The 24,246-nt window shown below is 44.5% G+C and overlaps 3 protein-coding genes across 4 annotated transcripts; 1 reads left to right on the forward strand and 2 right to left on the reverse strand.

The window, feature by feature from the left end:
- Positions 1 to 1,601: 1,601 nt before the first annotated feature.
- LOC131106000 (uncharacterized) lies at positions 1,602 to 5,557 on the reverse strand. Of its 2 annotated transcripts, XM_058054627.2 has the most exons (3): positions 5,000 to 5,557; positions 4,799 to 4,922; positions 1,602 to 3,153 (listed from the first exon to the last, which is right to left on the reverse strand). In XM_058054627.2, exons 1-3 carry the CDS (start codon positions 5,286 to 5,288, stop codon positions 2,772 to 2,774), a joined length of 795 nt encoding a protein of 264 aa, XP_057910610.2. In that variant the 5' UTR covers positions 5,289 to 5,557; the 3' UTR covers positions 1,602 to 2,771. The 2 variants fall into 2 exon arrangements, with proteins under 2 accessions (XP_057910610.2, XP_078654562.1); XM_078798436.1 differs by lacking the exon at positions 1,602 to 3,153 and having other exon boundaries at positions 4,447 to 4,922; positions 5,000 to 5,545.
- On the forward strand, positions 5,529 to 17,099 carry stx18 (syntaxin 18). The gene is made up of 11 exons (XM_078798435.1): positions 5,529 to 5,748; positions 11,555 to 11,622; positions 12,432 to 12,547; positions 12,607 to 12,684; positions 12,753 to 12,819; positions 12,892 to 12,983; positions 13,272 to 13,363; positions 13,796 to 13,854; positions 13,936 to 14,005; positions 14,078 to 14,158; positions 14,579 to 17,099. The coding sequence occupies exons 1-11, from the start codon at positions 5,596 to 5,598 to the stop codon at positions 14,672 to 14,674; spliced, it is 972 nt and encodes a 323-aa protein (XP_078654561.1). The 5' UTR covers positions 5,529 to 5,595; the 3' UTR covers positions 14,675 to 17,099.
- LOC131106001 (neuronal vesicle trafficking-associated protein 1-like) lies at positions 15,259 to 20,156 on the reverse strand. The gene is made up of 5 exons (XM_058054628.2): positions 19,999 to 20,156; positions 19,558 to 19,703; positions 18,719 to 18,835; positions 17,284 to 17,394; positions 15,259 to 16,504 (listed from the first exon to the last, which is right to left on the reverse strand). The coding sequence occupies exons 2-5, from the start codon at positions 19,684 to 19,686 to the stop codon at positions 16,304 to 16,306; spliced, it is 558 nt and encodes a 185-aa protein (XP_057910611.2). The 5' UTR covers positions 19,687 to 19,703; positions 19,999 to 20,156; the 3' UTR covers positions 15,259 to 16,303.
- Positions 20,157 to 24,246: the final 4,090 nt, after the last annotated feature.

The raw sequence follows: 24,246 nt of genomic DNA on the forward strand, positions 1-24,246 counted from the left end.
CGTCGTTGCACCTGAGGTCTCGTTGCTAGCGACCGATGGCCTTCCCGTCTAAATCCAGTTGAACATTTGTATTATGGAAAGCCTTCATTTGTGATTGCATCATCTGTGCTAAGCGCCTAGCATATTGCTGCATGTGTCTTGCATTATTATTTTTCCAGGAAACGTGGATGCACATGACCTTGCATGCAATTCCTAGTCATTCCCATCCAAAAGTGGGCACTGGTTAATATGGCGGGAGGAGGGAATTACTCTCCAGACATGCAAAGCCATGCGCGGCGCATACAAGCCTGCATGTGTGTTTGCGCCATCCATGTTTTGTTTCGGTTTTAATGAAATCAATATGATATCGTGACTCAACCTAAAGCCAAATCCAACTCATCCCGCTCCCGTTTTTTGGACTCCATGTTTTCTTTTATGTCAACACGGCCTTTTATTTGCCGTGTTGACATAATGCCAAGCAAAGCACTGCCCCCCCCCCCCGCCTGTCAGTGTGGGTCACATCAGGAGTGACGGGGAGGAGGCCATGAAGGGAAGTGTAGCACACCAGGGATGGGCCGTGTCTAGAGGCTTGTTTGTAAGCCTGCAGGGTGTGGCAGGTCAGCTCCCCCCTCAAAGACCCCCTCCCATGTCGTTACATTCCTCTCCTGTTTCACAGCCGCCAACGGCCCTGGGCAGGGTGGCTCGCCGAGGGAGCCAGAAAGTACTATCAAATAGAGCAAATGGCTTTTTCACGTTTGCTGTAGGCTGCACGCCGCCGCCGTGAAAATGCTAAAAACACGAGCACGTGGCGGGAACGTGCACCAAAAGGCCCTCGCGTACAGCCTGCTGGTTGAAGGAGTGGCGCTATAGGGATGCATCCCGAGGCAAAGCGGAGATAAAAACCTTTGATAGGACGAAGCCGACGTCAGGTAGCCACTTGATGAGCCTTGTGAAGATAAGGCAGCCCTGACTGACAGCTGGGATAATAATACAAACAAAGAGAAAGTGGAGATTAAGGGCTTTCTTTTCAGGCACTTAAGTGGACGGCCCAGAGGACGCTCCGGAACATGGCTCATCTGTCAGGAACGGGGAGAATGGATACTGTCACTGACACTTCATCCAGGGAAAGATAGCATCTAGGAATGCAGCCGTTGACTTCTTTATGGACGACTTGAACCTTTACCATAAAAATGTACAGTATAGTACCTCCTTTCAAAGCAGCATGGTGGACGCTCTTGGAGCTTTACGATGAAAACAAGGCACCGGGCAAAAATTCAAATGTCTCACTTTATATATATATATATATATATATACATATATATATATATATATAGATATATATAAAAATGTCTTTTCTCCAGGTACTCTGCACCCCCCCCCATTCCAAAAACATGCTAGGTTAATTGCAACATTGGTATCGGATGGAATTTTACTCTCATATTCCAAACTGAATCGGGAGTCCATGAAAAGATGCTCTTTTTTCCCAGTCAAAGTGAATGACAAGGAAAAAAGGGTCTTGATGCTGAAGCGGCAAAAAGTAGGGTGTAAAAGTAGAGTGACAGCACGGAGTTGAACACACTGGATGTACGGCACAAAGGAAATGAGCAAAGCACACAGCGAATAAGAGACTTTTATTCCAAACCCTCGGCCTCAGCGCCAGTTTCAGTCACTCCCAAATACACGGATGTATGAGAAGTATTACACACAAGGATTACATTCTGGTCTAGACGGGACATTATTTTGACTGCACGGTTCTCATATTGGACTTGTGGAAGTCAAACATTTGGAGCTTCCAAATGTGCACTTTAAAGTGGATGCTTTGAAGCGGCATCAAACCGCACGGCGAAACATAGCCAGCATACTGTATTAGTCATCATTACAAGTACAATTGATCAGATTGCAGTACAAGTCAGTTGTAAACATGACTTATTCAATACTTTACAGGCCACAAGTGCCAAAGAGTTTAAAAAGATCGGCTTTTGATTTATTGACATTTTGAAAACATACCTTTTACTGGGTAACAGTTTGCATGAAACCATTTATGCAATAAAAGCCAAATATGATCTACAGACCTGAACTACAGTCTCTCATGCACAAAAATGAAACATTCGGAGTACTTCAATCTAAATATTGCTATTAAAGCTATTTTGGATTTCAACTATAACATACGACGGCTTGAGAAATCATAAAAGTGTCATTTTTGACCAGAGAATATTGGTGAGGTTTAGCCATGGTTATTGTATGATTAGGATGTTTTTGCATACATACATGCAATTGTGGAAGTATGGAAACAACGAAGGGAGTGAAGCATTCATTCATTCATTTTCTACCACTTATCCTCACGAGAGTCGCGGGGGTGCTGGAGCCTATCCCAGCTGTCCACCCTGGACTGGTGGCCAGCCAATCGCAGGGCACGTATAGACAAGCAACCATTCCCACCCACATTGGGAGTGAAGCATTATCTTCCTAAAATATGGTCAACTCTAATGATGACTGCTACATATAAGCTGTCAGTACACACCCGCCATTGAATGCATCACATGGTGCAGGTGTGCCTGGTAAAATAGAACTGAAATGTCCAAAATCATTTAGCATTAAAAAAACGGACCTTGTTTAACCTGCTGACATTTTTGATCAGAAATCATCAGTGTTAAGGTCACCTTCATGTTCTTCAACTTTCATTCACGATGCGATCACGAGTCACATTATTCTCAGATGCAGATCCTAACACAAATAATCAAACGTGATGAAATAATAGAAATGAATCACACACACGTCAGGCCCAAAACACCTCAGCTCTGTAGAGGAGTGTCGTCCATTTGCGTCTTCATCCGCTTTATTTTGAGTGTGTAATATTCCTCTTGCAGCTTGAGGACTGCCTCCTGTCTTCTCAACACAGACATTTCCAGATCCATCCTTTCCTGTAGAGTGGAACAGTGCGCTGCGTGTGCGCACGGAGAACAGGGGGAGTTTGACTGTTCTCCAGACGCGGCAGGATAATGAGTGCTAAATTGTACTGCAAGCGACTTTGGGACGTTGGAATAAGGCGTCGCCCTTTGCCCTGACGGGATCATGGATGACTCTGAAGCGTAGGCGGGGAGCGCAGGATCTGCCAGCTCATGTTTACTTTTAAGTTGTTGTCCTGTTGTGAACGCGCTTCCGTCTTTGTCACCACTAAAAGGGCAGAAAAGAAACGTTTCAATCCACAGAGCACCGTAGCGTACTGAGCATCACTGCCATTAGGATGGCGATAGAAGGTCCACACGAATGGCATCATTCATTCAATGTTTCACCACGCCTCCACTGTGCAGTTTCCCCGAGACCAGGCCATCGGCGTGCTGATGGCAGGAATGCACCGGGATGCGGCGCCAGACTGATGGGAGTCGCTCCCAGTACCATTGGCCGCCTCCGGACGTTTTCCCAACACTGTGGCGACACGTGACCGACTGCGACCAGGCCACACCTGCACAGGATGGCTGTATCCGGACCACGCCTACGCGATTGCTTCCAACGGCTTCACAGACTGCTGCAGACCCTCGGACGTGGACCACCTGTTCACCCAAGACTCCAGGAGCGTGGTAGACCACCATACCATGCTCGCATACTTTACTATGGGGCAGTGAGGGGTGACATGGAAACTTGGCACTCACAACACACAAAGTACAAACTACAAAGCAAACCCTATGGCCAAAGGTTATCCTCCCATTCTGTGTGGAAGTGGTACATTTTTTGCTTCTTACTTTCTCCCCACTCAGTGTGAAGACCGTTCTTATGTTTAGAGTAAATCAACTGGCACATAACTTGTTAGCTCGGTAGCTTGCTCATCCCTTGTGTCCCGACAGAGATCCTGTACATAAGATTTGTGTCCTGTGGCGTAACCCAAACTAGCAGTAGTAGCAGGAGTGCCAAAGTGTCCATTATTGTCAGACTGGCTGCCCTGTATATTAATCACGTGACGAGGGATGATAAGGTGACGTCAGTCTTTTTGTATTTCAATGCCATGCCATCCACTCATGGTGCATCTGAAATACTACGGCAACACGGTACTTTCTGAATACTAACGTGAGTTACTAAGTCTTATTGCTTGTCTACTGTATTAAGTAATGAGTATAAAGGTGACTGTAGGGGTGTTATTTCATGTCTACAGGTCTCCAATAATGGTAAAAAAAACGTTTTTAGAAGATCATAAACAGGCTTTCTATGCTCCATCTATAAAAATATTACATTCATTAATATTGAATACTACTTTGTGGAAAATTCACTTATAGCAGTCAGGTCTGGAAGCAGTGAACCACGATAAACGAGGGACAGCTCTATATCAAAGGTGTGATTCCCATTAAAATACATAGTTCTATCATCGTATTAAAATGTATGGTGGCTCACGGGGGCACGGCGACGCTCCCAATATCAAAATCATCTAAAATGACAAACACAATAAAACTCATGCAGCAAGAACACACTGCAAAATAGCGACCAAATATGTTGCTTTATCATACTTCATAACATTACAGCAAAGTATTTAACAAAGAAGAAAATTAGAATTTTTCCTTCCTCCAACTTCCGAGTATTCCGCTCATGTCTCTTAAGCGGGACACCCTTCAGGTCTGGGACACCCTTCAGGTCTGGGACACCCTTCAGGTCTGGGACACCCTTCAGGTCTGGGACCCCTGGCGGAGAGGCTAAATCCTGTTTTGCTCTGTCAACTTGAAGCTTTTTGTCATGCAGTTGTTTTTCACATTTGCAGCATTTTGTTTTTGTTTTGGGGCGTGCCCAGGTTTGCCCCCCGTCAGCCACTGTCAAAAACGGCAACTTGAATCACCTGCTTTGTTGACTGTCAATCAAATCAAACGACGGGGAGTCGTCTTCATCCTGTACTGAAGGGTTCATCACAGAAATTGCGATTTGTGTCAGAGGACTAAACTGATCCAGGGACAGGTCGTCGTCTGTGAATAAGAAAAATGCATTGATTCATCTTCGCACTATTTCACAAGTCAGATGTTATCAAGTGTTCGGTGTTTACCTGCGCCTGCTTGCATCTTCTGTCTTTTAATCTCCTCCCTGGACTTTGCCAGCAGGTTTTCCCACTTTTTGCTGCAGTCCGACACGGTTCTCTGCATGTGTGGAAAGGCCGTGTTGATGGTGTGGGTTATCTCTTCCCATGCCTGTCGTTTATCATATAAGCCGGTGATGCACTTCCCTCGAATTATTTCTTTCCTTTCGTGGACGAGCTGGGAAAGCAGATAACACTCCTGGTCTGTCCAGTTGGGTCTCCGCTTCCTGCTCGACATTGCCTCCAGTTGGAATGGCATAGTGCTTGGATTACGTCTTAGTAGAATTACAGCTTCTTGGTATACAACACAGTATACAACACAGCAAAGTCCAAATCAGAATTCAGAATAATTAACTAAAATCAGTCCTTCTTGTACACGTGCAGTGTTGAAAATATGACGTCCTAAACACGCTATAATAACTTTGGAAGCGGAAAGCCTTCAGGTGGACTATAAGCCTTCTTTTCCTTCCGTATCGGAAAACAACAGCGTCGCTGGGTAGTGACGTCACATCCGGGCGACGTGTCAGTTTGTTTACAGGGCTCCCTGCGCTAGCAGTGTCACAGACATGGCTGTGGATATAACTTTGCTTTTCAAAGCCAGTGTCAAAACAGTCAAAACCAGAAACAAGGCGATTGGAATAGGATTCGATTCGACTAAAGATGACATTTTAAAGAGGAGCAGACCGAAGAATGGCTTCTCTCCGAAGGCGAAAGAAGTGGTAAGTCTTTGCTCAAGCTAACCAGGCTAGCGCCGACACCAGTCCGTCCATGTGTCTTAAAGATGTGACTTCTAAATGCTGGCAGGGAACAGCTGTAGGTGTACTCTAGCTAAGCTATGCGGAAACACGATTAGAAGCGTTATTTGAGCAGCAATATGCCAAATGCTCATCTTAGCATCCGACACTGCACAACGCACACGCTGGCCACTTCTTTAGGCACACATAGACACTGTGAAGCAACCGTAATATCTACTATTTTCGTCGTTTCACTGTTATTTTTGGCAGAAACAAAGATTTTTAATATCAAAAGTTGTTTTCTAGTTAACTGTATTTTTAATATTCGCCATATTGATGTGGTTAAAAGCGTGTTTAATGCAGCTTTATGAAACTCGCTTTAGTAAACTAGATGGATGAATGAATACAGTATTTCTCTATTAGTCTGAATTTAATCATTACCAACTTTTTCAAGTGTTTGAAAAGTGGCCTTGCATAGCAAAGTGGATTTGTCGGTGGCAGGTGGTCTAATTTGGGATATTTGGTATGCCTTGTCCTGGCCATGGCATCAAAACCTACCAAAGCACCTATTGGAAAGGCTGTTCTTGGGACAGATCATGACCATTCGTGAAATGTTATCATGGATTCCAACAAAGGAGTGGCACTTTCAACATGACTTTTCTGTCAGCTGATACATTGTGATTTCCAGCTTTGCCTCAAGGTGTCCTGCAGCAGCTGTATTGTTTTCAACCGATATTGTGGATTTATCTTGACCCTGATAAGTCTGCCATTCATTTGGCTTGTGATGCAGGATATTCCAGAAATTAGTTGCATTGTAATGTAAGACCTGATCAGAATGTGCAACGTTAACCAGCGGTGTATGCGTGTTGGCAGAGAGAGTACATGCATGTTGGTGCCTGATGTTACTCTTGGATGAGATTGTGCTATCGCTACATTCAACTTGTGCACCTTGTCCAGATGAGAAGCAGTTTACAGAACCCTCCTGCAAAGTCCACATTATGATTTTATCATATGGTCAAGCAAAATAAGTGCTGTCATACATTTTGCATGGTATAACACAAGAGCTTAGCAAACCTCACAAGAACTTTTTCTGGTTCTTTATAAGACCCAGCCTCAATAAGGGGTGTTAAGAGAACAATGCAAACGCCAAATGTGGCGTGAACTAAAGCCGTGCGTGAGAATTGAGTCCCTCCAGATGGTATCGTGTTGACAAAGGTGCAGCATGGTGTGCCGTTCTACAGCGATGAACTTAACACAAAGCATGTTTGTACTGTACTTTTTATTCTTTGTACATTGTTTTTGCATTAACATTCACACTTTCAAATGAGGTTGTTTACAAGGTCTTCAATGTTGACATCACAAACCATGAAAGAAAATGCATCATTGCCAAAAATGAGCTGAGGAGCCTTGACACAAGCAGTAAGCAGTCCTTAATCAAGTGCAGGGTTATGAATGGTTGGCACCGGACGATTGGCATTTTCCTACAGAAAGGCATTTTTCAGTGTCATGAGGCCTTCTTAGACAGCAAGGAGTCCTTTGCCTAACGTGAGCTCCGTGAAAACAAACCTCTTCAAAGGTGCCTTGAAGAACCACTTTCCATTTCCCTCAGGGAGTCTGGACTTTAAGTTGGGCCTGATGTCAGCCTTCAGTCAGAGACAAACATGAGCCCACTCGCCTCCGCTCTGCACAACCGAGGTTTTGTTATGCTCTGTTACATTGGTATTAGAAATGGTGTTTTAATAAAAGCAGCGGTGCTGATTCAAAGAAACCCAAATCTACCCTGTGGTGCATGCCTCCCGCTCTCTTTCCCCCCCACTGCTGTCTCACTCACATTGCACATATCATCGCTAACCATCTCGGTGGAGAAATTTAAATTGCCGGTTAGGAATGTCCTGACTGCTTACGGTTCTGTTGCGGTTTTTCCTACATCTGACATGGGCAAGCATTTTTCTTTGTGTGCGAGTCCTCTCTTCACATGCACGATTCCATAAACATACTGCAATAACATTTTCTTTCTGCTCTCGAACAATTTCTTAGGGAAAGCCGATCCTCCCAAGAGCCAGTGATTAAAGGTGGAAGATCAAAACAGAGAAAATATTAAATTAGGTCCCCGGCAACAATGTTGACGGCCGGCACCTAATGTGCAACAGATGTGGCTGCCCTTCGCAGCGTGCACTACTCTCCACGTTCTCTCTAAAGGATCACAAAAATAGCACACGCTGAATGGGACAAATACGCAGAGATTCTGTGAGGGGTTTCGCAACTAAAAGCCAACTTTTATCAACAAAAATGTCAAATCTACAAGATGGAGAAGGGTTTAGGTTTTGGTCAGGGGAATCTTCCAGCTCAAAGGGGTCGCTTTAGGGCACGGGGATCTTCATTTCACTGCTCAAATCATGCTCCTCCACAGCATGCTTCCCTTCTCAACTTGAAATGTGAAATTGTGTGTAGGGAATAGTGCTTGGATCCCTGCTGTGCCTTTTAGTACTGGCATTCCAGAATGGATTCTTTTCTTGCAGGCTTGAAAAAAATCTATGTAGTCCTGACTCGGGCTGCACAAGTCTGCAAAAAATGTCAATCACCATTTTCTGCTTTAGAATTGAGATTGTCATTCTCTGGGATGATACATACTTGCACCATGTTTTTTTAAAAAGCACATTGTTTTGAAATGATTATTACAAGGCTTTTTAAAGTTGAAAATAAAAATGAATAGAAAGGCAAATACTCTGTCAGGTCCACAGCACACTCGCTAAAAGACAAGTCAAAAGAAAAGTAAATGAACGAAGGCAGTTGCACCCCGCCTCGCCCGATCTGATGAATGACACCAACGCGCTTGGCTGGCCAGGCTCGCTGGGGGCCAGGGAGAGCGAGGAGGAAGAGTCGACCATCAAGCTAAAGATGAAAAAATGGCTAGTGACAAATCTAACCACTTTATTTGGGGTCGTTAGGGCGTTTTGGGGCATTTGGGGACTCAACAGTGCATGCACCCTAATTTACTGCTCTGGAGTTCACATCTGAGCGAACCCACCAAGAAAATTCACACAGTGTATGACACAGACCAAAACTGTTAGCAAAAAATACGGCCCCTTCTTATATAAGCATCCTTATATAAGCATCCTCCCTCCAGTTTAACTGGCACACAAATATGTGACATCAAAGTTTTTATAAAGGGTCTTGATGAGGTTAATGTTTTTATCATGCCATCATTATACCCTCATTATGCCCTCTACATCTTATTCTCAAGGTCAATATTAGATTTGAATTGTGTTTGGTAAAGCAGAAACAGCTTCTTATAACTCACAGCTGTGCTTATGGGGAAAATGTTTCCTGTAAAACTTTGGAAGGCTCTCCCACCGGACATTCGCAACATAGACTCCAACTCACTTATTCAGGACATCTTACTCCATAACTTACCATGACATTTTTATTTGAGCTTATTTGATTTGTTTTATTATTATTATTATTTATTATACGGGAGCCAGGCAACGACATTTGGTTGGCTATTTGGCTGCTGTGTTATTGTGCAATGACAATAAAGGAAGTCTATCTATCTTTATGTGTGCATTGCTTATCGTTCTCTGCCTTGGGTTTCTTACAAATGGGTTATTATTGTAGAAGGTAGGAGATTTATGAACGTCAAGCTGACATATTTTTCTTCCTTGCCGACATGGTACATGAAAAAGAAAGCCGAAACCCCAACAGGGAGCGAGACGGGCATGAATTTAAAAATACAATCAACATGTCTGGTCCAATGCGGCCATTCCCATCATAGCACGGAGTCGGTGTAAATAGCCCTCAGTCAGAACACACAAGGACTTAAACTGAAGCAGGTCGGCCATCATCGAACTCTGCCAGTTACCCGCATTTAACCAAACACAAATTGTCCTCCAAGCTGCTTGGAAATCTGCTAACTAAACCCTTTTTGTTGTCTTCCTCATAATAATCCCCCCTGATGGTTTGTTTGGGCTCAGTCAGAGCTGCAGGGGCAAGGAGAAAGTGAGGAGGTAAAGGGGGGGGGGGCTCTTTGATGATGTGGAGATTAGACCTAGCCCGGCAGACTGTCTCCTTTTTCTTTGGGTTGCAACTTGCATGCTGCCTTACACAACTATACAACTATACACACACACATACACACCATCTTCATACATACACACATGCAGCCAGCCACCTCCTTCCTCATTGGCCAGGAATTACTTGCTCTTTATGGTCTTAAGTTACTACAGCAATTGATCCCTCTGACCCCCTGCAAGCCCTTGAGCTTGTGCTGGGAATCGGAGCTCCAATGTATACACGCTGGAGACGGCTCAACCCCCAAAGCAGCGCTCAACACACACACACACACACACACACACACACACACACACACACACACACACACTCATATGCCTCCTGCCTGCCTTTGCATTTCCTGCCCTGCGTTTGGAATTGGCGCTACCTGCTGGCCAAAATGTGTAATAGCGCCTACTGTCTGTCATCAGGCAAATACAAATACAAATACAAATACAAATACAGGGGAAGCTCAAATACACTCACTTGACTTCTCTTGAGGTTTAACGTGTTTCAAAATAGCCAAAGACAGCTCACCTTCAAATGACAGTGGTTTGTGTTGCATATTTCTCCTGAAAGTGTTGACCAAATTGAGAATTCCACCAAAGATAAGGAAGATAAAAGGGGTGTGCCGGATGAGTAAATAAGATAGTTGCTCCAAAAATGGCCATGTAGGGGTTATATTTGTAGGTAATTGACATGACCTTCCTGGTTTGTAAATCCCAGCTTTAGCATCACGCCTGGTTTACTTCTTCTCTGAAACAACACGTCTTTGAAGCAAAACAACTGTTCTGCTGACCCTTTCATTCTCCTCCCAGGCTTAACGGCTCTTGACCCCAAATCAATGTATTGCTACAAGGGGGGCTGGCCCGGCCTAGCAGACGGCCCCTCGCCATGCCAGTCGTCACACGAACAAGAGAAGGACAAGAGAAGCGAAGAGAAGGTCTTCAACAAGTTGCCCAGCCCTGCAAAATTCTGACACCTTTTTTTCCTCCATATTTCCAGAGTCGGGTTGCCTTCGGTTAGCGTGATGCTAGAATGGATGTTTGGAGACATTAGACAGCTGGTGCCAGATTCCTGCTTACAGCCAGGGCAATTAGATAATTGAGCTTGTTAGAGTGGAAAGGTTGAAGGCCAAAGACGGGGATCATTATGCTATCATAATAATCTCCCACGCTCACGGACCGCTGTCACAGTCAAAGTCATTGTGTCATTCTTCAATCCTTAGCTTGTCCAGGAGGGGCCAACAGAGGCTGCTGTGTGAGAGTCCCCACTGCCCGTACAACTCGTAGACGGGGAAGCAATTGGCTCTTTTTTTGAAATATTTGACTGAATTACAGGAGCAAATATTGGATTGAAGCATGTTTCCTTTGGTTTCCCTGTGCACACATACACTCAGCGATAAATAGCAACACATCCTGAATTTAAAGCTTATTTGCAATCACTCTGTCAGGGCTCTGTGTGCTCTAGCTAGCCTTTTTATTTATAAGACGGCGTGATGGAGAAATGGCAAGTCTGAATTTAGTGCGTCGCTCATGCTGATGAATTGTCAAAGGTCAATATTGTGAATTCACATGGATGGACGGACATTGGTCGCCTGTCACCTTCAATAAGCACTAGATTATCCATTTAGTCTGCTTCCGTCCAAATGTATTTCGAAGAAAATGGCTTCCTGGTACTCCGGCTGGTTGACATTGGCTGCTGAATGAGCAACTGATGCATTTACACTGTTTTTCTCCCCCAGATCACCAACATCACTAAGCTGAAAGACTTTTTACTACAACACAGGAAGGATTATGTGAGTGCAGGAAGGTAAGACGGCCATATCTTATGTTTCTAAATGTGACAAACACCGCCTGTCTCTAAAATATGTGCTTCTGGCCAGTAGCGAGCCCGAGCGAGTCGTGTGGTCTTTAGCAGCAGGCCCCAGTCTAGTTGTCTGCAATAACTGAAGTGCAACCGAGCAGAAAAGGATTAACCTCCTGGAAAAAAACGTCCTCTCTTCAAGGTCCTTCTGTATTCTCGACGGGTGTGTTGGATGTTTTGCTTGTTTGCTTGGTTTCAAGTCTTCACCACAACACATTAACTCCACATTAAAGATGTCTGTGGGTGGGGCCCTGTTGCTATTAGCGCTGGGAAAATCCATCAAGAATCCCTCTGTGTTTATGTGTGCAGCTCTCATCTACTTTGAATTTCTTCCTCATCTGATTTTGGATTTCTTTACTCGCCTCTGTTTGGACTAAAACGTTCTTCATTTGCCCCCCATGAACTGGACCCTCACGAGGGTCAACGGGGGTGCTGGAGCCTATCCCGGCTGTCTTCGGGCAAGAGGCGGGGTCCACCCTGGACTGGTGGCCCGCCAATCCCAGGGCACATGTAGACAAACAACCATTCTCACCCACATTCATACCTATGGACAATTTGGGGGGGCAATTAACCTAGCATGTTTTTGGAATGTGGGAGGAAAGCGGAGTACCCGGAGAAAAGCCACGCATGCACGGGGAGAACATGCAAACTCGGATCTCCTCGCTGTGAGGCCTGCGTGCTAACCTGTAGCCTGTAGGCTTCTGTACTTTGCACATGTAAGCTTCCCCATCAGTTTGTTTTTTGTCTACTTCCAGCCTCATCTCATCAGACGTCTCCCGTATGACAGACAACGAACGGGATCAGATTGACCAGGATGCCCAGATCTTCATGAGGACATGTTCGGAGGCCATCAAGCAGCTCCGCACCGAAGGTGTGTAGCAGCCGCAGGGACCTGTGTGTAGCGACCTACATCATGTTTTTACTTTCCAGCTGAGAAGCAGGTGACATCAGCCCAGACTAAAGAACACAGAGGTGCTGTTTTGGACCTCATTGAAATGTACTTGAAAGGTGAGATGTTCAAAAACAAAGTACGTCCAACAAAATGTTTCATCTGGACTGAATTGTCTTTGACTCAGGAGTATGTAAGCTGTACTCGGAGCAGAGGGCCATCCGAGTCAAGAGGATGGTGGACAAGAAGAGACTGTGAGTATTCCTCGTCTGTTATTGGTGCGTATCCTCGTGTCAGAATTGTAAACACGTGACTTTGGTTTTCAGGTCACGACTGGGATCTGACCAGCACAGGCGTGTGGAGAAAGTAGTAGATGAGGAGCCTGCGGAGGAACGGGCCGTAAAGGAGGAGAGCGCTGGTAGGGTCTGTGCATGCTTAGACACTCAACAAAAATCAAAACTCTCATGAGCTCAACTCCAAAGATGAGTTGAGTGATGTTTTCAATGTACACAAAAGGCCTACTTCAAATTCCACACATGCATCCAAAATGTATGAAAGTTGATCAAGCTGGAGTTCACCGGCAATAATTCTGTACATAAAAATAGTCTAAGTCTAATCCCCTGGCTTGATGACAAAGCCCTACTGTTGTTCAACATGCAACTAAAGCTCACTCAATCAATCGGGGATGGTTGTGTCTTTGCTGTAGACAAGAGTTCTTCAGAGGTGCTGGACCACAGCGTCAACCTGTGGGAAGAGGGCAGAGTAGAGGACGAGCTCTCTCCTGAGGAGATCCAAATGGTTTGTGGCCTTTTACATATTTAAACGTCTCCTTGGGCTCCATTAGATGTCGAGCTGTCCACCACGTTTATTTATTTCTGTTTGAAACTCAGGTCCCAGCTTTGTTGGGGCCTCAACACTGGCTTACTTGACATGACTCTTTCAGTTCAAGCCTGTAGTTAGCCTCTTCCGCCGCTAGGTGGAGCAATTTCACTCTTCTTGGCCAATTCTGGCTTATATGGTATTGCATTTTTTCATGAGTCATCTTTTCAGGAATGATTGTCTTCAATGTTTTCACCTGGCCTGGTGGCCTTGCATGCTTTGATTTGTTGTCATGCTTTGTGCTCGGGCCCTAATTATGTCAAATGTATTTTGTAACATTTCTGTAAGAAAGTCCACTATGACTGAATTTGGACTAAATAAGGGTTGTAACGGTTCTTGGCATCTGTGCAGTTTGAACAGGAAAACCAGAGGCTTGTCAGTGAAATGAACAACCTGGTGGACGAAGTGAGGTGAGTTGAACACACTTTAAGAGAAATGTCCAGCTCTGTCCGACAGGTAACGATGTCATGTTGGCCTCTTGCTTCCATCAGACAAATTGAGGGGAAGGTGGTGGAAATCTCAAGACTGCAGGAGATCTTTTCGGAGAAAGTCCTCCAACAAGTATGCTGGCTTGTGTGAAGTCCTGCTGGTGTCGACATGTGAAATCTTGTGCTATGTATCTTGTCACGGCAGGAGACGGAGATAGACAACATTCACCAGTTGGTCGTCGGTGCTACGGAGAACGTTAAAGAAGGCAATGAGGATATACGGGAGGTCAGCTTCCACTAGCAATTTTGGCGGGTTTTCGGTAGGGCTGTCACAAGAGATTAAACCAGGACAAGGTTTCTCGTTGAGGAAAAAAGTAAATAATAAATTCATTGATGAATCACACAGTAAATGGAAATAAACTGCTCAACTTGACCGGCCCCAATATATTGCCTGGTGGTGTCAGCACCTTGGAGTGTTTGGTCCGTAGAACAACGGCATGAACTGAATGAGCCCTCTTGTCAGTCACATAGTCTCTTTGTTTCAGTGGGTGGAGGCGGGGCCGCTAGCATACGCACAGAGTGCAGAAGAGTGTAACATAGTAGAAATGGAATTAGCAGATTCCAAAATGTTAGCATGTATTTTTTTGTTTCACGACCCTCCCGAGTTATTGTTTCAAAATCTTTTTTTCTCTGTTTGTGTGAGTAGGCGATCAAAAACAACGCTGGCTTCCGTGTATGGATCCTCTTCTTCCTGGTCATGTGCTCTTTCTCGCTGCTCTTCCTGGACTGGTATGATAGTTAACGGAGCCGCCGCCACGGACCAATGCACGGCGAAGATGATGACACCTCATGTTGGACTACTAAGTCACCAGACTGTTAACAGAGATTCGGCCAGAGTTAGTCATCTGGTTAACATCTGGCTAACATTTGAAAACAATGTCCACTTGGACTCTTGGAAGGAACGATGCTCTTCTGTGGCTGTACCATCCCAAAACTGGTAAGACGTAGTCACGTCATTGTCTGACTGAAGAGCAGATGTACTTTCTGTTCCTCCTCCTCCTTTTTAACAACGGCATGAATGCACTTGAAAGCTTCCCCACAGACCTTTGTGTAATAATAATAATATGTCCACATATCAAAGGTTGACAACACAATGGGTGACTATTAAAGTAGCTCATTTCTTGTCCTTTTGACGGGTTTGACCATCCTGTTCATGGCTTTGGACTATGATTTGATGCCACATGATAAGCTCAAATCCATGTCAGGCTTGTAGATGAGATCAAGAGCAGCAGGAAACCTTGTTGGTGAACATTTGGGACATCTGCATCCCCTTTATGTATGATGGGGAATGCCTCTCTAAATGGTTATGCAGATACGGCAAGGATGTTGGTGGGAAACGTGGGCACTTTATTTCAATTCAACATTTGATGTAGCAAATGCACTTCAATGCTACTGAATACATCGTATGAAAATTAGGCATTTGTGACCATTTAACAGACAAGTACGAGGGGAGGGGCATCAGGACAAGCAACTATCACGTTTCTCATGTGAAGTCAATAACATCAATGGCGGTGTTGCACAATACGGCGTCGTTAATATCAAAGCAAAAACATTCAGTACCGCAGCATAAAAGTTATGCCAAGAAATGTATCTTCACCTGGCGGAGCCTGCAAAAGCACACTGTGTTCACCAAAAATGGAGACTTTATCTTTTATCCTACATTTGATACATCAGAACAAAATATGACAGCAATATAGTTTGCAGAAAGCAGTTTGGGTGAAAACGGCACAAGCGAAAATTGTTAGAAACTCCATTTTCCAGCTGGTGCAGCCAGTCAAGCTGTGTCCATTCTCACGGCAATTTAGTAGGCTCTCATCCTGCGGTGCAGGGGCCATTTTGGGTGTCTTTTATTCCTACATTCTGTGAAATGATGGCTACTCTTTGTACAACTGCCTACTAAATTCCCACAAGTGGGTTTCACACCTCAGTGGCGTTTATGACGACTACAGTAATCTAACTCATTTGAGTCTATCAACTCCAAGCAAACTGCTCTTTTATTGTTGTGCGTGCATGTTCATCTAAAGACAAATATCATTTGACTAAGCTGACCTCTACTGTGTGTTTATGTACAACGTGAATGTGAAGACTGTGTGTGTGCGCGTGTGGCGTATTCTCCACGTACATGCCACTCAGCCGTGTATCAATAAATAACAACATATGCTATTCAAACAAACCCGGCCTCAGTCTGCTCATCCCAATTTCCACACGCCACAGTGGACGGATGTCAGCCGACTGTGAAGGCATCTCACCGCGCCTCGGCAAGGCCAGCTCTGAAAGCCACGGGTTTGCTTGAATGGCACAACCATATTATTTATTCTTCCTCAGCAGGTGAGGCCACGCCCCTCTCCCCACCCCCTCCAGGGAAGCCAGGTTAAGCCAGCTTCTGGGCCGTCTCGGTCTCCTGCTGGGTGACCTTCTCCTCAGACATGATGGTCATCCATGGCGATACGGACCGAGTGATGGTCTGCTTGGCGATGTTGTAGTGGTTTATGAGGGTGAAGAGGCGCCCGCGGCCTGCAGGGACCTGATGGGGGAAGTTGGTGTACATCCCAGCCGGCATGCAGCGACCTTGCTGCTCCACAGACAGAAGGTAGATCAAGACAACAGATTCATGTGTTTGTATTTAACATACGTAAATACTTTTATATACGTATGCAGTGGAGCGACAAGCTGTTTCCTGTATTTCTGCTTGGATGTTTTAGCTCATCAAACAAATTGAAATATGACAACACAACTGAACACGGCTTTTAACCCAAACCTACATGGCCCTGCGTGGAAACCCCATTTCCCCTTAGCAGCAACAACTGCAACCAAGCTTTTGCCATGACATGCAATCAATCTCCTCTTAACGGAATGGTTGCCATTCGTCATATGGAGGCTTTTCCACCTTGAAGCCTTCTGAAGGTCACAGCATCTCAATGGGATTCAGGTCAGGACTTGGACTAGGCCACTCCAGGCTTCATTTGGTTTTTCTTCAGCCATCCAGGCGTGGACTGGCTGGTGTGTTTTGGATCATGGTCCTGCTGAAGAACCCAAGTTGCTTTCAGCTTGAGGTCAGAAGCAGACGGACGGACATTCTCCTTCAGGATTTTTGGTAGACGGCAGAATTAATGATTGGACTTACCACAGCACGTCTTGGAGACAATCACTTTTTCACACAGGGCCATGGAAGGGTTTTCTCTCTTAATAAAATGTTTGCTTTAAAACCTGCATTTTGACGATATGAAGTGTGACAATCACGCCAAAACATACGAAATCAAACCCTTTTTCATCCCGCTGTACACGCACGCACACACACACACCACTACTAATGAGGCTTAACAATAGGATTACGTACAGGATTACATTTACCGTGTAAACGAAGCTGTCGGGGCAAGGCTGCTCATACTGGTAGACCTTGTAGACCACCAGGAACACCACACACACCAAGAAGGCCAGGGCACAGATCACCAGCAGGGTCACCTGAAGGACAAACCAAAGAAATGATCATGAAATAGCAGTCATAGGATAAAGATGGCAAGGCTCCAATCATTCTACCATTGAAAACCAGTCAAATATTTGACATTATATTATGTAACACCTACTGGTGCTGGTGGGAGGGGCTTCATCATCATCATCATCTCTTGGAGATGAATGTAGTGTCTATTTCGGTATGATGCACAAAACCCCAAAAGTGTTATTGTGCTTATGCATTTATATGGAAGGAGCAACAGTGTGACACCATCAGGGAGCGTGAATCCGATGCGGCGTCTCCTCTCGGAAGACTTTGAAATATTCCTTGAGTGGCACATCAGAGCAGCCTAGCAACAGGAAGTTGTTGTCGCTCTTTTGAGGGAAGGGAAGGAATCCCTGCCGCATGTCAAAGCTCCAGCGTGAGCTCAGAAGATTCTTTGAACTGAGCGAACCTCATCTGTTGATGTATGAACATTAGTATCACAGGAAGTTATCATATGGAAGCACATGTTAACTTCCTGTTCTATCAAGATAGAAGCATATGGTCACTTCCTGTTCTATCAAGATAGAAGCATATGGTCACTTCCTGTTCTATCAAGATGGAAGCATATGGTAACTTCCTGTTCTATCAAGATGGAAGCATAACTTCCTGTTCTATCAAGATAGAAGCATATGGTAACTTCCTGTTCTATCAAGATGGAAGCATAACTTCCTGTTCTATCAAGATAGAAGCATATGGTAACTTCCTGTTCTATCAAGATGGAAGCATAACTTCCTGTTCTATCAAGATGGAAGCATAACTTCCTGTTCTATCAAGATGGAAGCATATGGTAACTTCCTGTTCTATCAAGATAGAAGCATATGGTAACTTCCTGTTCTATCAAGATAGAAGCATATGGTAACTTCCTGTTCTATCAAGATGGAAGCATAACTTCCTGTTCTATCAAGATGGAAGCATATGGTAACTTCCTGTTCTATCAAGATAGAAGCATATGGTAACTTCCTGTTCTATCAAGATAGAAGCATATGGTAACTTCCTGTTCTATCAAGATAGAAGCATATGGTAACTTCCTGTTCTATCAAGATAGAAGCATATGGTAACTTCCTGTTCCAGGTGGGCGTGAGGAAGATGGGCGAGGTGCTGCCGTTTGGAGGCCATCGCCATGGCAGCAGCTGATGTCATGAGTTGGAGGGGAAGGGTTAAGTCGAGCATCACGCTGCATTGTGTCCTCTTGTGTGTGGGGGGGGGGGGGGCATGAAAGTGGGTCACAGCCAACTTTGATGGGGGGGTCATCGTATCAGGTGTGTGTGTGTGCATGAGCGGGGGTCTCACTTTGAGTCGCTCGGATACGCCTTCGATGATGCTTATTGAAAATTCAGCGATTTTGGGTGATCGGATCTTCCCCTTTTTGCTGTCGCCATCATAGTCCGCCTTTGTCTTCACCAGCACCTAAAACACACGCAGAGCGAGGGAACAGGATGTTGACATGGGCGGCAGCAACATATGCTACTCTGTTATTACTACTGATGTTCAATATTATAATAAGCATTTACATCAAAGACTTATGGGGCTATTCAGTACATATATATTTAGCTTGAAAGATTGTATAAATACATGCAGTTTTATACTACTACTACTACTACTACTACTACTACTACTACTACTCCATACATTTTTCCTCACCAGGGTCGAGGGGTGCTGGAGCCAACCCCAGCTGTCCACCCTGGACTGGTGGCCAGCCTATCCCAGGGCACATATAGATAACAACCACCCCCCCCCCCCCCCCCCCCCGCCACATTCATACCTATGGACAATTTGGAGTCGCCAATTAACCTAGCATGTTTTTGGAATGGGGGGGGGGGGGCATGGGGAGAACATGCAAAGTCCACACAGAGATGGCCAAAGGTGGAATTGAACTCCGGTCTCCTAGCTGTGAGGCCTGCACGCTAACCACTCGGTCGCCATGCAGCCATGCTAATAATAATGAATAAAAAACTGAATAGATGCTAAGGTTGTAGCCATTAGCTCGGCTTCTGCCCACTCCTTTTCGGATATGAGTTGTGCTGTAAACATGTGATGTAACCTTATTAAGCATCTTCATCATTTCAATAGGTCATATGAATCATAGTTCTTCACAGCCCCCCCCCCCTCCCCCCAATAAGAGCTCCTACCTTGTCCGGCGCCGGGAAATGGAGCTGACTGGCATCTAAGGGTGTTATGAGGGGGATGGTGTCAAAGCCGTCTTCGGAGACCCCCTTCCCGGTGCTTTTATCACTCAAATTATTCCCCAATTTGACCATTTTGTGTGCACGCCAACCTGGCGGAGGAGGACGGGGGAGGGGGGGGGGGGGTAAGAAGAAAAGGGGGAGGGGGGATGCCCCGGCCTTTATTCCAATCATCATGTATACAATTGGCATGAAATAAATCATCCTAGCGATATAAAACGGTCTTTGTAATCCGCCATAATTCCAAAATACATAATAATTCCATCATACAAAGCGGTGGTGATGTGTTGCGTTGGCGGACCGTGAAAAACCAACAGCATCGACATCATAATAATATCATCATCATAAAGCACCGCCGACTAAATGATAATGATATAAATCCCTCACCTGGTCGGACGAGTAGAATATGCTTTTTGGTTCGAACAAGAAGGATTCGTCCTGTGGCCGTCCTCGGTTTGGCACGCAAACAACACCAGCGCCTTAATGTGTGACGCACACGATCTGGTGCACAATATGGCCAGGCTGCCTCTGTCCCCTCTGCATGCTGCATGCTGCATGCGAGTCATGCATGCTGCATGCTGCACATGCCTCATTGCAGCCTCTGTTCTACATGCATTTTACGTTTGGATATTTACATATTTAGAATAGATTTTTATTGGCAGTTTCAGGGCCATCGTTGAAGTCATGTTGAATAATGACGTCACAGAAGTAATCAGGGGTGTCCAAAGTGTGGCCCGTGGGCCATATTCTGATAGAAAGGGGAAAACCAACAAATGTGGGGGTAATAGAACACACGTTGAAAGTTTGATGTAGCGCTTCCATATCATCAATGCATGGTTAATGACATTAATCATAATTAGTTTTCATCATTAATGACATTAATATGTATGATTCCAACTTTTTAGTTGCTTTTTCTTGGCTGGTTTCCACAGCTAGAAAATCAGAGCATTAGTCTCGATGCTCAAGACTGGACTCTAGTTACAAGTACCCTGGTAACTAGTTACTCTGGTAACTGGTACTCTAGTTACTAGTTGCTCTGCTAACTAGTACTCTAGTAACTAGCCCATCAGCAAATGGGGAAAATAAACCAAATAATGGTAATAAAAATACCTATAAAAAACAACTCAAAACAAAAAGGTGTTTATTTTGATAAGAAAAAGAGCAGTAAACAAAATAATAATAATAATAATAATATATTTGACATCATCTTATGCATGAATGTATTTTCCTGATTTTCTATTAATAACAGTTCTTTTTTTCCTTGAGTTTTCATGGTTTGCAGGGGGCTGCATTCTGAGAGAAAAACACTAGAGGGAGACACCAGCGTGATGGTGACAGTACTGTAGTACTGCAGTACTGCAGTACTGTGTAGCGTTTACACAGCACATTTACTCTAGATGCTTCACCACAACCAACATATTAAAAATGCCAGCTACTAAAATGTGTTGATGATGAATGAATAAAAATGAAAGTGTGATATTAGTGGAGGTGCTGTGGAAAGATTCCTTGTTCTTCAGCAACACTTGGATCATGTCCTGTTCTTTAGCATGATGGTAACACTTGGATCATGTCCTGTTCTTTAGCATGATGGTAACACTTGGATCATGTCCTGTTCTTTAGCATGATTGGAACACTTGGATCATGTCCTGTTCTTTAGCATGATGGTAACACTTGGATCATGTCCTGTTCTTTAGCATGATGGTAACACTTGGATCATGTCCTGTTCTTTAGCATGATGGTAACACTTGGATCATGTCCTGTTCTTTAGCATGATGGTAACACTTGGATCATGTCCTGTTCTTTAGCATGATGGTAACACTTGGATCATGTCCTGTTCTTTAGCATGATGGTAACACTTGGATCATGTCCTGTTCTTTAGCATGATGGGAACACTTGGATCATGTCCTGTTCTTTAGCATGATGGTAACACTTGGATCATGTCCTGTTCTTTAGCATGATGGTAACACTTGGATCATGTCCTGTTCTTTAGCATGATTGGAACACTTGGATCATGTCCTGTTCTTTAGCATGATGGTAACACTTGGATCATGTCCTGTTCTTTAGCATGATGGTAACACTTGGATCATGTCCTGTTCTTTAGCATGATGGTAACACTTGGATCATGGCCTGTTCTTTAGCATGATGGTAACACTTGGATCATGTCCTGTTCTTTAGCATGATGGTAACACTTGGATCATGTCCTGTTCTTTAGCATGATGGTAACACTTGGATCATGTCCTGTTCTTTAGCATGATGGTAACACTTGGATCATGTCCTGTTCTTTAGCATGATGGGAACACTTGGATCATGTCCTGTTCTTTAGCATGATGGTAACACTTGGATCATGTCCTGTTCTTTAGCATGATGGTAACACTTGGATCATGTCCTGTTCTTTAGCATGATGGGAACACTTGGATCATGTCCTGTTCTTTAGCATGATGGTAACACTTGGATCATGTCCTGTTCTTTAGCATGATGGTAACACTTGGATCATGTCCTGTTCTTTAGCATGATGGTAACACTTGGATCATGTCCTGTTCTTTAGCATGATGGGAACACTTGGATCATGTCCTGTTCTTTAGCATGATGGTAACACTTGGATCATGTCCTGTTCTTTAGCATGATTGGAACACTTGGATCATGTCCTGTTCTTTAGCATGATGGTAACACTTGGATCATGTCCTGTTCTTTAGCATGATGGTAACACTTGGATCATGTCCTGTTCTTTAGCATGATGGTAACACTTGGATCATGTCCTGTTCTTTAGCATGATGGTAACACTTGGATCATGTCCTGTTCTTTAGCATGATGGTAACACTTGGATCATGTCCTGTTCTTTAGCATGATGGTAACACTTGGATCATGTCCTGTTCTTTAGCATGATGGGAACACTTGGATCATGTCCTGTTCTTTAGCATGATGGTAACACTTGGATCATGTCCTGTTCTTTAGCATGATGGTAACACTTGGATCATGTCCTGTTCTTTAGCATGATTGGAACACTTGGATGTTGAAATCATCAAGCCAATGTGCTTCAATGGCAAAGCAGCTGAACACAAAGTTGAGTCTTTAAAGGGAAATCGTGAAAGGAGAAAAGAGCAATCCAACTTAGATGGTCGTGTGGGAGAAGGTGTTTTCCGTCCCGTTAAAGAAAACATTGGGGTAACAACAGTGGGACTGCCGTGTCTTTAATAGTCTGCCGTGTCTGTGGCTTGTTGCCTAGGAGTTTGAGCTCCTCTTTCCCATGCGGCCACATGGACGGAGCTCCACCACCAGACCGGAGCTCCACCACCAGACCGGAGCTCCACCACCAGACCGGAGCTCCACCACCAGACCGGAGCTCCACCACCAGACCGGAGCTCCACCACCAGACCGGAGCTCCACCACCAGACCGGAGCTCCATCACCAGACCGGAGCTCCACCACCAGACCGGAGCTCCACCACCAGAGCTCACACAGCACAACTCCAGCAGAAGCTCAGAAGTGAGGAGGTCACTCACACCCAGAGGACCGCTTCTTCGTCTGCTCCCGACCTTCACAGCAGATGAAGGTAGGAACCGACCCCATCGGAGGCGTAGTTTGGCCACTCCAGTACTACAGTCCTACAGTCCTACAGTCGTACAGTACTACAGTACTACAGTACTACAGGACTAGCATGGAATGTTTGTAGTTGGCGGATGGCAGCTTTTCTCTCTGCTGGAACACAAAGCCTCTTTCACCAATCCATAATTCCCCGGTCAGCACTTTCTAGTGTGTTTGTTGTTTGTGATGCAATATGGCCGTTTATGTTTATGTTTATGTTTACAGTCATTGTTATGAATCAAGGAAATTGAGGTGCAAAGCAGACAGTCCAGATGAGGTCCCAACAGGAGACGCCCCGGGACACTAGGAAGGTCACACTCGGACCGTTTTTAACAGCAGCATGGTCCGAGAAGAAAGACGCAGAAGCATGGCCGAGTCTCCTCCTCTATTTACCATTTAGCGTGTACCCCCGTTGCTGGGATAGACTCCAGCCCCCATAACATGCACGATGGATTCATATTTAGTCATTTTTCATATTCTAAAACTGTTTCATTAAAAATAGACACGCTGGAATGAGGAACATTTCCTCTGACCAAGAAAAAGTTGGAGGTCATGTGACCTTGCCAGAGGCTTTAAACACCCCCCCCCTTCCACTTCCTCACTTCCAAGTGTGTTCAAGAGCAGAATTGTTTATTGTTTGGAGACTTCCGAATCCAAATTAGCATGCTATGTCCAGTCTGAAGGCAGACCGTAGGTTGGGACGTATGGCTAGGACAAGGGTGTCCATAGTACGGCCCGGGGGCCATTTCTGGTTTTAGTGACCTGTGGCACATTTGACAAGAAAACCAAAGAATAATAACAGTAGAAAAAAAATGTAAAAATTGGTGGTCCGATATTATCGGCCATCCCGAATAAGCATATTCATAAAATGTAAATAATTATTCAAGAAAGCTATATTATAAATAATTATTCAAGAAAGGTGTAATATTATAACACAAAACCATAAAAGTTAAAATATTATGGAAATAATGTAATAATAATGTAATAATTTACAAGAAGAAAACAAAAACAAAAAATATACAAGGATGAAGTGAAAACAATAATAATAATAAAC

This window comes from Doryrhamphus excisus, linkage group LG18 (genome assembly GCF_037039965.1).
Source record: "Doryrhamphus excisus strain RoL-2023G ecotype Guam linkage group LG18, RoL_Dexc_Guam_v1.1, whole genome shotgun sequence".
In the NCBI taxonomy this organism is placed as follows: domain Eukaryota; kingdom Metazoa; phylum Chordata; class Actinopteri; order Syngnathiformes; family Syngnathidae; genus Doryrhamphus; species Doryrhamphus excisus.